This window comes from Strigops habroptila, chromosome 9, assembly GCF_004027225.2.
Source record: "Strigops habroptila isolate Jane chromosome 9, bStrHab1.2.pri, whole genome shotgun sequence".
Taxonomy (NCBI): domain Eukaryota; kingdom Metazoa; phylum Chordata; class Aves; order Psittaciformes; family Psittacidae; genus Strigops; species Strigops habroptila.
Genome location: NC_044285.2, coordinates 8,314,482 through 8,328,858, shown reverse-complemented (window position 1 = coordinate 8,328,858; position 14,377 = coordinate 8,314,482). Strand labels below are relative to the sequence as shown.

The 14,377-nt window shown below is 44.0% G+C and overlaps 1 protein-coding gene across 4 annotated transcripts in view; it reads right to left on the bottom strand.

Annotated features, from left to right (window-relative positions):
- Positions 1–14,377, bottom strand: part of ABHD2 (abhydrolase domain containing 2, acylglycerol lipase) — a 39,368-nt gene that overhangs the window by 7,124 nt on the left and 17,867 nt on the right. For all 4 annotated transcript variants that reach the window (XM_030497296.1, XM_030497297.1, XM_030497299.1 and 1 more), the window contains 5 exons: positions 11,072–11,247; positions 9,427–9,594; positions 6,441–6,624; positions 2,945–3,037; positions 1,166–1,276 (listed from right to left, as the gene is read on the bottom strand). In XM_030497296.1, the coding sequence (XP_030353156.1) occupies positions 1,166–1,276; positions 2,945–3,037; positions 6,441–6,624; positions 9,427–9,594; positions 11,072–11,247 (732 nt within the window). The remainder of the gene's footprint in view (positions 1–1,165; positions 1,277–2,944; positions 3,038–6,440; positions 6,625–9,426; positions 9,595–11,071; positions 11,248–14,377) is intronic.

The following is a 14,377-nucleotide window of genomic DNA, read 5'->3' as shown; positions in this document are numbered from 1 at the left end:
ATGCCTCAACTTCACAGACAATGGGTTTTTTCACCCAGTGTCTCTGCAGAATTCACCTCTGGCAGCACGTGCCTTTGTGCTTTCTGTGCTTATTCAAACATTCTGTTAGCATGGGCAAGTTAAACATGCAGGTTGAAATCTAGCAGTATTCAGGGCATTTCTTTTAAAGTATCCCACTTATTTGTACATATGAAAGCAAAGTTAATCTTGTTCGTCTTTACCCAAAAGCCTTCTCAAACACAAACCCACCAGTTTATGAACCTTAAACATACTGGACAAAAAGGCCTGCCTATAAGCCACCCAGAATTCAATGTGGTTCCAGTTCTTTGTCAAATCTTTTGCACTCCATCCCAACCCAAGAATTCAGTAAACCTATATTCAAATGTTTGTGGTGATGCTTTTTGTTTTGCACTTTTGGGGGCTTTTTTTGACATAGGAAACAACAGAGCTGTTGGCCCAAACTAGAAAGGCCTCAGGGATGAGGGGACAAGGAGGGAGACTTTCCTAGGAATGGCTTTTATAAAGCAGCCAGTAACATTCCCAGTCTGCCAAAAGTGTTATAGCCATATAGCTGAGAGTTTACAGCTTCATCTTGGGAAGGTGTCAATGCCTGATACAGAACATGCCATGGTATGAACACTGCCACTGAAGAAAGCACTATGTTGTTTTCCAGGACACAGGCACTAACAGTCTATTGCTTAAAGCAAGGTGTTAGAATGACGAGTAAAAAAAGCTGCATTATCTCAGCCAACCCTAATGCTTACTGAGCAGGCAGTGCTGGTGTTTGGGGAGAAGGGTTTGTTTCCAAAGTTGAAGCAGGGCTAAGGACATTCATGAGCAGTTCTGAGCTGCTTTCCACATTCCGCACTGATTTTTGACAGAGGTTGCAGCCAGAGCTGGCCACTTCCTGCATTACTGGAGGCTGCAGGTTCAGATGTTGCTGATAACTAAATGCCTCCTGGAGGATTCCTCAGAAGCTGTGACTGTCAATAGCAAGTTTTTTTGTGGTAAGTTTTATTCAGCATGAAGGCAAGGAAGAATGTGAGGTTGTCAGCATTGTATTTCAGCAGATTCCTACAGGCACAGCAAGGGGCATGCAAGAGCAACACTTAAAGAGAAGGTGCTTTCAGAGTTCTACAGAGGATCAGAGAATTGCCCTTCATACCTCATAACGTTATCATCAATCTGCATAAGGGATGTTGCTGTATAGAGTTTGCTCAGATCAGCATCTGACAGGCTCTGTGGCTTCTTCGGGTTATCTCCAAAAAGAACTTGCCTGAAAGAGTAACATCAACAAAAACATCCAAATTACATGACAAGGGCAGGAAAGCCATGACCCATTCAAGGACAAGCGAGTTTACCAAGTGTGACAAGACAAGACTAGAAGTGAGCTACATACACATGAGGCTTTCTTGGGAACAAGCACAGCTTATTTATCCAATTCCCTTTGCAGCAAGGCATAACAGAAACCCTAACAGCCTCTTCATAGAGGAAAGTTTTCCTGTTATACTGAAAAGCTGCATGAGGGGCGTCTAAAAAGAATCTTCCCAGAATAGACAGCACTAGGGCATTTGGAACAGAGGCGGCATGTTAGAGGGAGGGTCCTTTGGCTTCAGACCAAACCTGTGGGTGGCTTGGGTGAGAGCATTAGGAGTCATGGGCATAGCACCTCCTTCACCATCTGGCCTAAAGTCTCCCCAGCACAGATATTAGGTTAGCTCACACAGCAGAAACTACTTGGGGCATTACCTTAGCAGAAAGCTATTTACTATGGACACTTGTCATGATTAGTTATTGCTCTCAGGAGATGATGTGTTTCTTTACCAGAACAAACTGCTCCCTTAACAGAGAACAAAAGCCACAAGTTGGAAAGGGGTTTGATTCCCTTTCAGAGGCAGCTGCAGGGCAGAGCAGGAGGGAGGTTAGGTTTGATTTGGGGGAGTTGCCTTAGAGCAGAAGAGATTGTGGAAAAAAAGTTTAAGAGACTTGCCTTCAAGCCAGCACTGGGTTTTTCTGAGTTATGAATTTAGGTACTTTTAATAGGGGCTTACCTAACTTCACATGTTCAATTTGGTCAAGTTGTCTAAATATTTGTCAATCTGGAATGAATTATGTGGCTCATCCTACACGTCAGCTGCCCTAATTCCTTCTACAGGTGTTCCATACTGCACAGGAGTGTAAATAGTGGAACAAAAGTTTGCGAGTGACACATGCTCTTAATTGAAATGGGTCTTTTCCTTTGAGTTAGGCAACTTCAAATATACATAGATGAGGTACTTACACATTTACGGCCCTAGAAAGAAGTACCCAGAGAACTTCTGATGGAGGAAACAACAACATTGAGCATGTCACCTATTTAACACACACATTCCTTTATGTTGAGAGCCACAGATCACAACAGCAGCACAGGGATCCTACAAGGGCACTTGCACTCCAGGAACAGCAACACTAAGTATTTTGCTGGCTACATGCTCTTTCTAGAGGAACAGCTAGAAGCCAGAGCTACAGTTTGACTATTTGCTTATTTGATAAACAGCAGATCTTGAAGGTTAGTCCTACCTCAAGTAGGTGGCAGAACAAGAAGCTCCTTGAATAGGGAATTCTTTGGCTAGGAGTGAAACAGATGCAGAACGCTCCACTTTGAAGTTTAATTGCAATGTTCTCCTGTGCGTATCTTGTTTATTCATTAAGCAAGTTTCCTCAGAAGGCACTAAAACAAAGCCTGCTTTCTTCTAACAAGATCATCAAAGCTTATTTATATATTTTACAGTATATGCATGAGATTGATACAGGTTCCCCTTCTCTGTTGATTGATCTAAAGACTACCAAACAAGGAACTGGTGCATAAACTTTCAGAAGCCCTGTTTTAAAGGGCTAAGATGACAAATGCAATATAGCAACTGACCCAATCAACACTATCAGCATAAGTGATGTCCTGCAGTACCTGTGAGAAAGGATGATCTTCTTCATGTTGTCTGCCATGAGGAAGTTATAAAATCTTCTACACTGATCCCACTGCATGAAGGTTTCCTGTGCCCTAGAAGAAAAAATACACATTGCACAACAATCAAAGCTGTTAATGGAGAGATCTTGAAAGATCAGATTAATCCAGTGTAGCATCCTATGGCAGCCTAGAGGCTATGTAAACAAACCTCCAGGCCTTCCCTGCCACAGCTTAACCTTTGCCAGGAAATGACTCCCACTTTGATGAAGTTTGTTAGTATCAGATACACAGAACCACGGTCTCATTTTGCACAATGCAATTAGCAGTTTGGATCAGAGCATTTAAAGAGCCATCAATCAAGATCTGCAACACTGACAAAAGGATTCTGGTATCCCTTTGCACAAGTTGAATGTAGTTTACTTAATGGTACTACCAAGGAAAGGACTAAAACCTGTTGCTGAACAAAGTGTTGTCTGTTGTGTAGATAGCTCTGCAGAGGAAACCAATGTGTGCAGATGTTTCCAATATGCGCAGACACTTATTGTTCTAGCTTCATTGGCAGGAGCTGTAGGAATAAATACTAGTTGCAGCTGCAAGTGGCATTTGAGTTGAAGTCTTTACCTACTCTCAAAGCAGAATAGCACTTCACAGCTTATCTGTTGTTAAAACAGAATTAAAGTCATCCAGACCTGTGAGCTCTGCCAGATACCAGCACTCCTTTGCTATGCGGGGTCATGGGCAGGTTATAGCTTTACACTTAGCAGGGTTTGCTGTTACTGAGGAAACACACTATCATTTACTGAGCAACTTAAGAATGCTGAGAGCAGTTTCACCTACTCAAGTACTCCTACCATTTAAACATTAACGTACCATGAGAGCTACAGCAGATTTAGCAGGACCTCCCAAGCCACAACCTTCAAGCCCCCTACAAGGGCAAAAGCAAGCTGTATCCATGTACATCTTCCATATCTTTATTTGTCTAGCCAGACTTATACCCACCACGTTTATAACCAGGGTGGGGGAATGAAAGCAGACAGGAAGATGCACATTTCTTTCTCCACAAAAAAGATTTTCCAAGCAAACCTAGTAAGTTATTACAAGTTCCTGTGGTGTACAGTGGTATTCCTAACATGAGGAGCTGCAAGCACTGGAAAAAAAGCAGCTTCCAGTATGTTGAGGGCTGCACAGGTTTCAAAAGCTGAAATCTCTCCCCACAGCCGTAGCTATGGGGAAGATGCATTCCACAAGATCAAGAAGCAGAATCAAGCCTGTGCAAGCAGAGATTAAGGAATAAGGAGATGTGTCCCCATTTAGCCTCAGGGAACACATTCCCCAGATTCTGTTAATTCATTAAACTAAGAGTCTTTCATTCTTCTGGCAGATCCTACTATTCCTGCTATTTTATTATGCCCAGCTACGGGACTCGTGCTTAATGCTCTGGAAAGGCTTTCATTTTTGTGATCCCTGGTTCACCTTGCTCACCACCACTTTTTTCCTTCACTTCCTAAAGTTATTTGAGGAATAAAGGCTGTACAAGCTAATATAAAAAGAAAATGGAATTGTAAACTAACTGGTCACGTATAACAGGATAATCCACTGTCGTGTAGCCCAGAGGGATGAGGCCAGTTATTTTAACCTACACACCAAGCCCAGGAAGGCTTAAACATTCCACCTTGAGGTGCTTTGTACCTCCTCCCTCCCACTTTTATAACCAGGGCACAAAGCCTTCCCTCTCCTGTGTTTTGCTTAGTAGTTATTTACTGATGTTGCTTTCCCATAGCTGTTCAGCTAATCAGCTGAATTAAAGCAGAAATAGACATGAGGTGGGGAGACAGAAGATCTCAAACGCCTTCCTGCTGACTGCCCAGTAATACACAGCAGATGCTTTGTGACTGGAGATCTGCTGCTAGGAGATGTTCACCCAGCAGGTGGAGTGCAGAGCTCACTAATCCACACAACCCACTGAAGACTCGCATGAAATTCAAGCAGCTGTAACTCTTCCACACGAACATCCAAGTATTGTTAAACAGGTTGTCCTTGTCTTGCTATTCTACCAGCACAACATGACACACTGCTACAGAAATCGGCTTAAGGGACAGCATCACTTGCAACATCATTTTGGAGACCAGAAATACAACAGTGTGTAATTGCAGAAGATGAACCAAGTAGACTGCAGCCAGATGTGATCCTTGCGAACCCTGTCTGAGGGCTGCAATTGAGAAGCCGGCTTCAAAAGTATCCTCTGTGCTCCATGCCAGAACCCCAAGACAACCAAGAGCATTTTACTTGAAACAAAACAGAAACACTGTTCCTGAAAGCATCTGTCCAGATTTTAAGGCTGTGAACTCATGGGGACCTAGCAGTAGATTATACGCTTTTAGCAGTAGTCACATCTGTTCTCACAAGGAATTAGGGATGCTGGAATATTACCAACATGCACAACAAGCTTTTAGTCACATCTTAATGCTTCCAGAAAAGCTTCTCTCCCACCTGTAAAAGCTTAGCTTATAAAAGGTGTCTTCAGACTGCTGAATACCAAACTGGTCTCCACACAGGCAAAGCATCACAGCATCAAGAGAGTTCCAGCTACCCTGACCAGGCTGGGAGGCCAAATTCCACAGCAAGCCCCTTACAGGGCTGCCATAGTTTCACCATTATCTGCCCAAAAGATCTTGACATAAATACCCTAGAGCCTCAACAACCCCTTTTGTCTTGCAAATAGTTTCAGGACTCAAAAGTGCAGTTTAATTAAAGCCAGCTACACCTTAGCAGTTGTTTATATGCATAAAGACTGAAAGCAGCAGCTTAGCCAGTTACACTGTTTAAACCTTCATTACCTACATATATGGAAAGTTACTGCACATTAGTTGAGCTACCAGTTTTCAAGCAGCATCGCTGTACCCAGGTCCTGCAGCAGTGTTAGCACTAGGTGGAGCCGTTGCAGCTCTTGAAATGCTACAGCCTTGGCTTGCAGGCAGGGAACCACAGGTTAACGTTTTAGGCAGACTTTAGGGCTATAATCCTTCTCCTCCTCACCTTTCCAAGTTGTACAACATAATCGCAAGCACCTCTCCATCTTCTCAGCAGCCCACAGCACTGTTTCAATGACACACGCTAAGAGGGGAGCATGGACTGACAGCCTTTGAGCTGTGTATCTTTTGTTCAGCCTCCCCAGCGAAGAGCTGCCAAATGAAACTGTGACTGAAGCCAGACAAGCCATTATGAACCAAGGGATACTCCTCAGAGCCATGAGAGTGTGTAAACTATGGCTTGCAAGCCTGGCATCATCTCAGCAGTTTGTCATGCTGCCCAGCCTGCCAGGTTAGTTACACCAGGACACTAAACAGGGAATGCCTCCTCTTCGGATGCTATAGCAATGAGACAGAGTCAGGCCAGCTCACACACACAGACCAGGACCTGCCAGCATACTCCTGGCCAGGTACAGAGAACTTATATTCCTTGTTAACAGAAAGCACGGAGAAGTCTCCAGACCTACCTCAGTGCACAGTACCCCTGGCACACACTGACACAGCACAGGACTCGCTCCTGGTTGGCCTGGCTCTCTCCCAGGTACTTGCACACGATGTTTCCACCCAAGCTGAAGCCCACAACCACCAACTGAGTCTGGGGATAGGTCTTCTTGATGTAATTAACCATGGCAGTAAATTCCCAGGTGCAACCTGAAAAGAAAGGTAAAGTCAAGAATCATCTTCTAACATACCTAGATTCCCACTTTGAGTTTCAGTTGTGCGCTTTAAGTTCAGCTTATTACCCTGACTTTTCAATAACCTTGAGGTTTTAAGAGCTCTGGTTCACACACGTGTTCATGTATCTGTTTTATGAGTCCTGCGGACCTTAGCTCATGCTTAGTTCTGACAGAATGCCAAAGTAAGATGAAATTAACTTGCTTAAAATTTATGGCAATAGCTAACGTGACAATCTCAACTCTTCCTTTCTAAAGCAGCTTAAAAAAGAACAGAGTCCAACAACCCTGGGCTTGACATTACTAAGAACAGCACACACTGTTACCTTCCTGAGCCAGCTTGCCACTTCTGAACTTCAGTGAGGTGTCTGAAAAGCAGCTTGCTCCTTTGTTTTTAGTAAGGCTGCCATGGATCCTTAAATCCATGCTGATGCAGGGAGGGGATGGAAATGCAGAGTTGGCTTGTCAGGACAAAGCTCAGTGGGCTGTTGCAGAGCCCGACTGGAATCAGAGGTCAGGGTTTAAGCAGAGGCAGGTAGCCCTTTCTAACCACTGAGGAGGTAAAAAGATACTGCTTCCTAGAAGACACAGGGGGATCCCCTCTTCAAGAGAAGAGGTAAGTGCTTCTATACAGGTCTGCTCTGCTCTCAGCTGACATTCACTTGCAACCCACAGGCTGCAGGCAAAGAGGGGTCCAGTTTCTGGCAGTACCAGGGTCCTCAGATGGTTTGACAGGCTTGAGGACCTCCACGCATGCACCACCACCACCTACAGCTACTTCTCATGCCTTTTAGTTTGGGGAAAAGGAAACATGAAGAAATGCAGCTGCAAAACTAATGGCATCAGGACAGTGCTTTCAACCATCTATGCGCTCTGTTAAGCTTCCCACTGGGTTTAAGACTGAAAACAACACACGAGGCAGCACATGAACAACGGCTGTTTATTCGTGTCTAGAGTGAGAAACTCAGCTCTATCCTGTGGAACTTGTTCATGAAGATAAGACCTAAGAGTTGGGGATTCTACCCTGTGCCAACCTAACACTGCTCGAGTGTGCTCCCACCCGAACTGTAGCATCCTTCCTAGACATCAGACTCAGGTTTTAGCTAGCTCCAGAGTAGACTGAGCACCAGGGTTTGTGTTTACTTCAGTGAAAGAGCAGGCTTCTGGCTGAGTGGTTCAGCAGGGCTTGGGCACTTCCTTGTGAACATTCCTGATGAGCTATTTCCCTCGAGATGACAAATGCTGCATTGCTTTAGTTTTCTCTGGAAGAAGGAGCAGTCTAAATACTTTAGTGTTTGACCTTCATGATTTGAGGGAAACTGGTAATTATTTCAGAATAGCAACAAGTCAACCTTGATGTAAAGGCTGGAGGATTCAGCAAATCCCAAATCTAGGCTACTTTCTCCTCAACAAATACATTAGGAATCCAGCAAAAGCTGGAAAGACACTGGGATATTTGGGTTGGAGGCAGAGTAAAGGCTGCTCATGGTCTTACTGGCACTCCACTGAGCAAGCAACTCTGCCAAGTGATTTACTGTCTTACTCAAAGGAAGTGCTAGGCATTCCTTTCCTTTTCCAAGGCTATAAAAGACTCACAAAGGTATGTCTCAAGAGATGCACTATGGAGTAACTCCCTATGGTCCAAAGCAAAGGTCCATGGAAAAAAGCTGTCAACTTTTATCAAAAAAGCAAATGCTTCAAGGAGGCCAAGCTTAGTTCCCAAGACATGGTAGGCTTAAAGCCATTAACAGCCTAGGGCCTCAACACAAATCAAGGTACTTGGTATTCCTGAAGTCTTTTCCACCGAGCAGTAGATTCAACAACTATAAAACAAGCAACAAAGCATTACAGCCTATTTGCCTGCCCAACTCCAAATCTCAAAGCACAGTATTGCTACTTTGGCAATTCAACTGCACAAGATAAACATTCAAACTGTTAATCCAAACTCTTAGCAGTAAGTTTGAGTTCTCTTTAAAGAAAAGAAACCCAACACCAATGTGCTAAACCCACAATTGACTCCTGACATAAGGTACATACAGATGTTTGCAGTAAGGAGTGACATGAGGGCTCAGAAAGCTCAGGAACAAGCAGATCGGGTGGCAGGTGAGAAGGCCACATTCTACAAAGATCACATTACTCACTAGCAGGGCAGTTAAGAATAGCTGGAGTCACCCTTAACACAGTTCCTTTTAATTTCCAGGTTCAGATTTCCTTATACTCAAGATGGAAACCCAAAATCATGGCAGTTAAGCACTAACTTCTGTAGCTTTACTGTTATACTGTGGAACGGTTGCTGTTCCTCGGCATTTGTGTGACATCCAGGGACCAAACCTCACATGCCCCTCCTAGGACAGAAATGTACTTTCTGGATAGGCTGGTACAAAACCCTCTCATACTGCATTTTAAAGCCTCAGAAGCAGTGTTTATTTTTCAGAGCCATGTTTGTTTCACATTCCACTAAGCTGACATTTTGGCACCTCTAAAAATGATTGGAGCATGCTCTTAGTAGTCACAAGAGTTCGGGTTTCCCCAAAAAGGTTTTCTTTCCAAAAACCTGCCTCCTGGATTAGGATACCTGTGTAAGAGCTGGGAGAAAAGGAAAAGTGAATCCCAGTATCTTCCTCATGTGTAAGTTCAGTTTAGCTCCTAAGAAACAGTACAACATTATCACTATCCTCATTCAGCGTAACAGCAGTTGTGTTATGCTGAAGGAGGCTGATGAAGCCCTCGAAATTCCACAAGCTTGGAAATAAGTCCCCAGGTGCCACGAAGTACCTACCGTATGTGAACATCCGTGGAGAAGTGAGCTCAATGTTTGGCAGGGCTCCCAGGTGATTCAGGACAGCACATCTGTACCCATTCTTTTGGGCATAGTCAACAAAAGTGCGGATGTACTGCTTTTCACTGTGGTTAGCAATCCCGGGGCAGATCACCATCGTGACATCCTCTGTGCACAGAAAGAGAGGGAAGTTAAGTAAATGTCACTTCATGCAAATTGAGAGAGTCAGAAGGGTTCCAATCGAGATCCATGGGAAACCACCTACCAGAAGCAGGCTAAAAATCCTGCTAGCCTGCCAAAATTCCACTATGGGACAGGAGACAAGCAGCTCTAGCGCTACAGATGTGAACAAGTAATTCATGTTACAGTAGATGAACAGTTCTCTAACTTCAGGGAAATCTGCCCAAACAGTTCTACAGGCACTGCCTAGAGACCAAGAGTGAATTCTTCCCTTTTAATGTGTTTTTGACATTACACAATTTCTGCCTTGTGACAGCCTGTTGTGACTAAAGTGAGTGGAAGCTCTGGAGCCCACTGCTTGCTCATGCACCAAGTAGACCAGCTATGCTATTTTTCCCTCATTTCTCTTCCAGGGTTGAGTGTAATGATCTTCAAAGTGAAGCACAGACATTCTGATCGGCTGACACGAACCATCATCTGCTTTGTGGCTAATCTAATTGTATTTGATGTGCTGACACTGTTCACTAGTTTAAGATGATATCATTTCATCAACCAAGAAAGTACTTCTTGTAATTCAAGTAAGCACAACAAATTACATTCAGGATTAATATACATACTTCAGATTAGCTCTCAGACACGTGCAAAGCCCCAACATCAGCAGCTCTAGCCACTGAATTTTTGCCTCATTAGGAAAGCACTGTTCAGATTCTCTTCAGAGGTAAAGACTGTCCTAGCGCAGCATTATACCATGAGGATCTCAACGCTGACAGTTAACAACTCTGTTTTTTCTGAAGGCCAAATGGGAGTCATGACATCGGCTACTGCAGCAGTAAATTGTATTTCTGAAGTCAAGCCACTGTAACTCAGTTTTAAGTACTGCTGTTATTAGCAGTAACAGTGAGTTTAAAGCTGACATTCGCTCTAAATATACATACGCAGTGCTGTAAGGAATCACCATGATGTTCTACTTTTTCATGAATTCCCTTCATGGACTTCTTCATACCCTTTGCACATGGAGTTTGTTTTCATGCAGATATTCAAGCACATATTGTTAGTAAAGAATATCAAGAATCTGTTTCTAAGGGGGAAGTAGAAGTCTAGTTTCATGAAGGACTTTGTGTAGCTAGCCTCTGTTCCATGATCCCACAGCCTTCACAGGCAAAGGGCACCTCAATCGAGGCTTACCACCAGATTCTCTTTGCCAGCCTCTCACTTGAGGCACTTCTGTTCCTTAACTCCCCATCCCTTGCCACAAACAGTTAATTAGTCTAGTAGGGTCTCTCCTGATGTCAGAGTATAGGTATACAGCAAGATGGCCTCACAGCCTCCACGCACGGGTTCATATTGCTTAGCAACCCCCCTTCCATGACCAGATTTAATATCTATCCCTTCTGATAAATCAAGTAGCAGCATCCTCATCCATCCCCCAGAGCACAGGATCAAGGCCAGCAGCTATTTGACTGACCTCCAATGCAGTGCTCAGACTGCGGCTCAAAGAGATCAAAGGTGGCTGTTGCTCCATCCGGCATCGTGAGGTACTTGCGAAGTCCATACGGATGCGGTGATCTCACTCTCCCCATTTTTCCGTAAAGGGCAGTCTGGATATGTCCACTCTTTCCCCAAATCAGGGGTGGAACATACCTGAAAGAGGCAGTAATTTAATGGCTTACTCCTGCTGTGTAACAAAGCCTTTGAGAAAGCAGATAAGCACTCCCATAACAGATCTCCAAATACAGTAACAACTATGACAAGCTTTTTGCTATGGTTGAACTGGCAGCACTGATCTTTGCAGCTTTCCACAAGGAGAGACCGATATCTCTCAAAGCTGACAAGTCAGCACTTATAGAGGCCAAAACCAAGACATTCCTCTATGTTGAAATGTTACATGCACAAATGCTTCTTGCCAAATACACAGAGCCTTGTGCCGCGGTGACATTGGGAAAGCGTGTTGCCAGCCAACCACACTGACCTCCAGAACCTGTAAAACATTGTAAATCTGTTTTAATTGAAACACTGAAGCCTGCTGGGTTGAGCCACATGAACTTGTGTAAGCACTTGACTGTACAAGCCAGTGGCAGAAACAACAGGGTTCATAGCCAGTGCTGGAAGACTGAAAGTCCCAAGACTTGCTGGTTGGGATGATTTCACACAGAAATGCTTTTCTCAGTTAAGGAAGAGCATGGTACAGGGTGATTTTGCCTCTCAAGCAGAGATAGGTAAAGCTGGGTCAGCTTTAACAGGATCTGTCAGAATTGGCCAAACTCCAGTGAATACTAAATCCCTTTCAACAGAAGAGGGGTGAGTCTACCAATTATGTTTATCAAGGGCATATTAAAGCTATATGACAAAGCAAATTGTCTTTCTTTTCCTGGCTCTAAAAAGACATGGGAGAAACACCAATATTAGCTGAAGGCATTAAAGGCTTAGTTATCAGGGTTTTTTCAGTACAAGCCAAGCTGTAAGTGGTAACAGGAAACATCCCATTGGTGGTGGCAGAGCAGTCACCTGGCCACTCTGCAAAGGAAAGAGTGAGCCAGTGCCTTGAAAAAGACTGTTACATCAGCTCTGAACAGGAAAGCATGAATGATTTATTGTGTGGAACAGCAGTCCCAGGGGACGTGCTTCCAATCAAGGAGCTGCAGTCTCTGCTACACGGAGCAGGGTACCCAGAAGAAGCTTGAGAGCTGACACCACCTTGGATCCTGAGAGATTAGCAGCTCCTTCCCTCTTGCGTTTTTTGGGCTTCCTGTAATTATTTCCTTCTACTTCTTGAGACCACACAAAGCAGAGATCATGTTCTTCCCTATTTATAGAGGACTAGATAGCTCAGAACTCAGAGTTCCTACTTAAGCCCATAATCCACTAGAATGTGACAGAAACCTTGCCTTTGTGCTCTGACACTACCTACTCACACAGCTGGACCTTCTTCCCCATGCCAGCTCTGATGTGTCATATCAACAACTCCCTGTTCCCCCTACACACTCCTCAAAAAAACCCCTTTCTGTAGAAATTCAAACTATCGAGGCTTATTTATGAAGCCAAGAGGAGCATTATGCTCTTTCTCCCTGTTCTCTTCTATCATCTATGAAGGAGGCTTCTTACAGTCAAAGCAACACAATAGTTCTTTGTACAGCCTGTTTTTGCAAGTGCACTTCCCAAACAGACCCAAAATAGATTCCACAGAAGTAGATACCACTTCAAAAAAGGCTGCAAAAGCTGCCAACTGATGCTTGTAACCTTGCCCTCAGTTCATCCTGGATTTGATCACTTAACTATAAAGCTTTTCAAAGAATCTGTGTGAGGCCAGTAGCACTATTTATCACTGATCACGGGTGATCAGAGCAGCATCACTGAGAGATGTACACTGTGATGTGCAGCATCCCAGTCATGTAGAGCCTCCCAGCAATGATGGGCAACTCTGGAATTGCTGGTAGACACAGAAAGCAGTCAGTGGATACATTTTCACAATTCAAAGTAGATATCCACTGGGATTTCACAGTCAATGTAAACAAGGACTACAGATGGTTCTGCTCAAGTCACATACAGCTCACTGCATAGGGTTTTGAACAGCAATTCTTCTGCCAGAAGGAAGAGACGTCGCTCTTCTAAAATAAGAAGCTGCAGCTAGCTTCACCTCAGTCATGTACTTCACAACCAGTTCAGGGCAGTAGCCATACCCCACACTGGACAGTGCTTTCTGGGTTGTCTCTTCCACTGAAGTCCTTTGCAGATGGGTTTTGCTAGCAGCCTGTGGGGAGCTTCATATACAACCTATACTAAGAATTCACATCTCTTAAGAGACTCAGATGTCAGTGTTGTTGCTTGGTTTCTAATCTTCTAAATCTTTCTAAAAACATACATTGGAAAGTTCTGGTGATTCTGCTTCTATACAGCGCTTTTCAAATCAAAGATTATTCCAGGTAAAACCCAGAGTCTTACTGCACAGGAAAGCAATTTCTCCAGCTACAGCAGCTGTGACTGATGACTGCTACCACCTTGATGAAAAAACAGAAATCAAGGATCTCTGCCAGCACCAACCCTTTCTTCATGTTTACCTACAGTTCCGTTTCCAGCTCTAAGTCACAGTCATTCAGTGGAATAGATGCTGCAGCTGCAGCAGCACATACCACAGGATGTTGTTAGAGAGGAAATTAGAAGAGTCTTCAAAGCCTCACCACTATTGCCGGTGTTTAAATGAAGACAAATGGCTTCAAGGCTGCTGCTTACCAAGAGTGTAGTACTTGCCACAGCCTGCCTCCTCAGGTCACAGCTGGCTTCTCTGAGGAAAAACACCTCAAATCTGCCTTCAAATAACCTGACTGGAAGTTACATGAAGTACTAACCTTCAGTCAATCCTTTACCCTGCTTTTACACAAGCAAAGAGCAGATGCAGTTTCATTGGCATGTTCTTCATTAAAGCCAGACTAAAACCAAGGCAGGAATCCCTGTGACTGCATCCATAATGATGGACAAATGATACCTATGGGTTCTACATTTCTCTCCAAGCTAAAATTGCTTTAAACCCTACAGACAAGGGTGCATGCACTGCTTGCTCCCTTTTGAGTGGACAAGCCAGTGTTTCCAAGCATCCTATGGACCAAGCAAATGAAATGCTCAGCTTATCTTTTAACCGCAGTCAGTTAAGCATCACACTGCCTGCAGCAAAGATGTGCTGGCGTCAGTCATTCTGCATGTAACTACGCTCTTCAGGTAAACAGTCAAAGTTCAAGTTCCAGCATGAATAATGTGCACAGGACAGTGCTCTGATGCA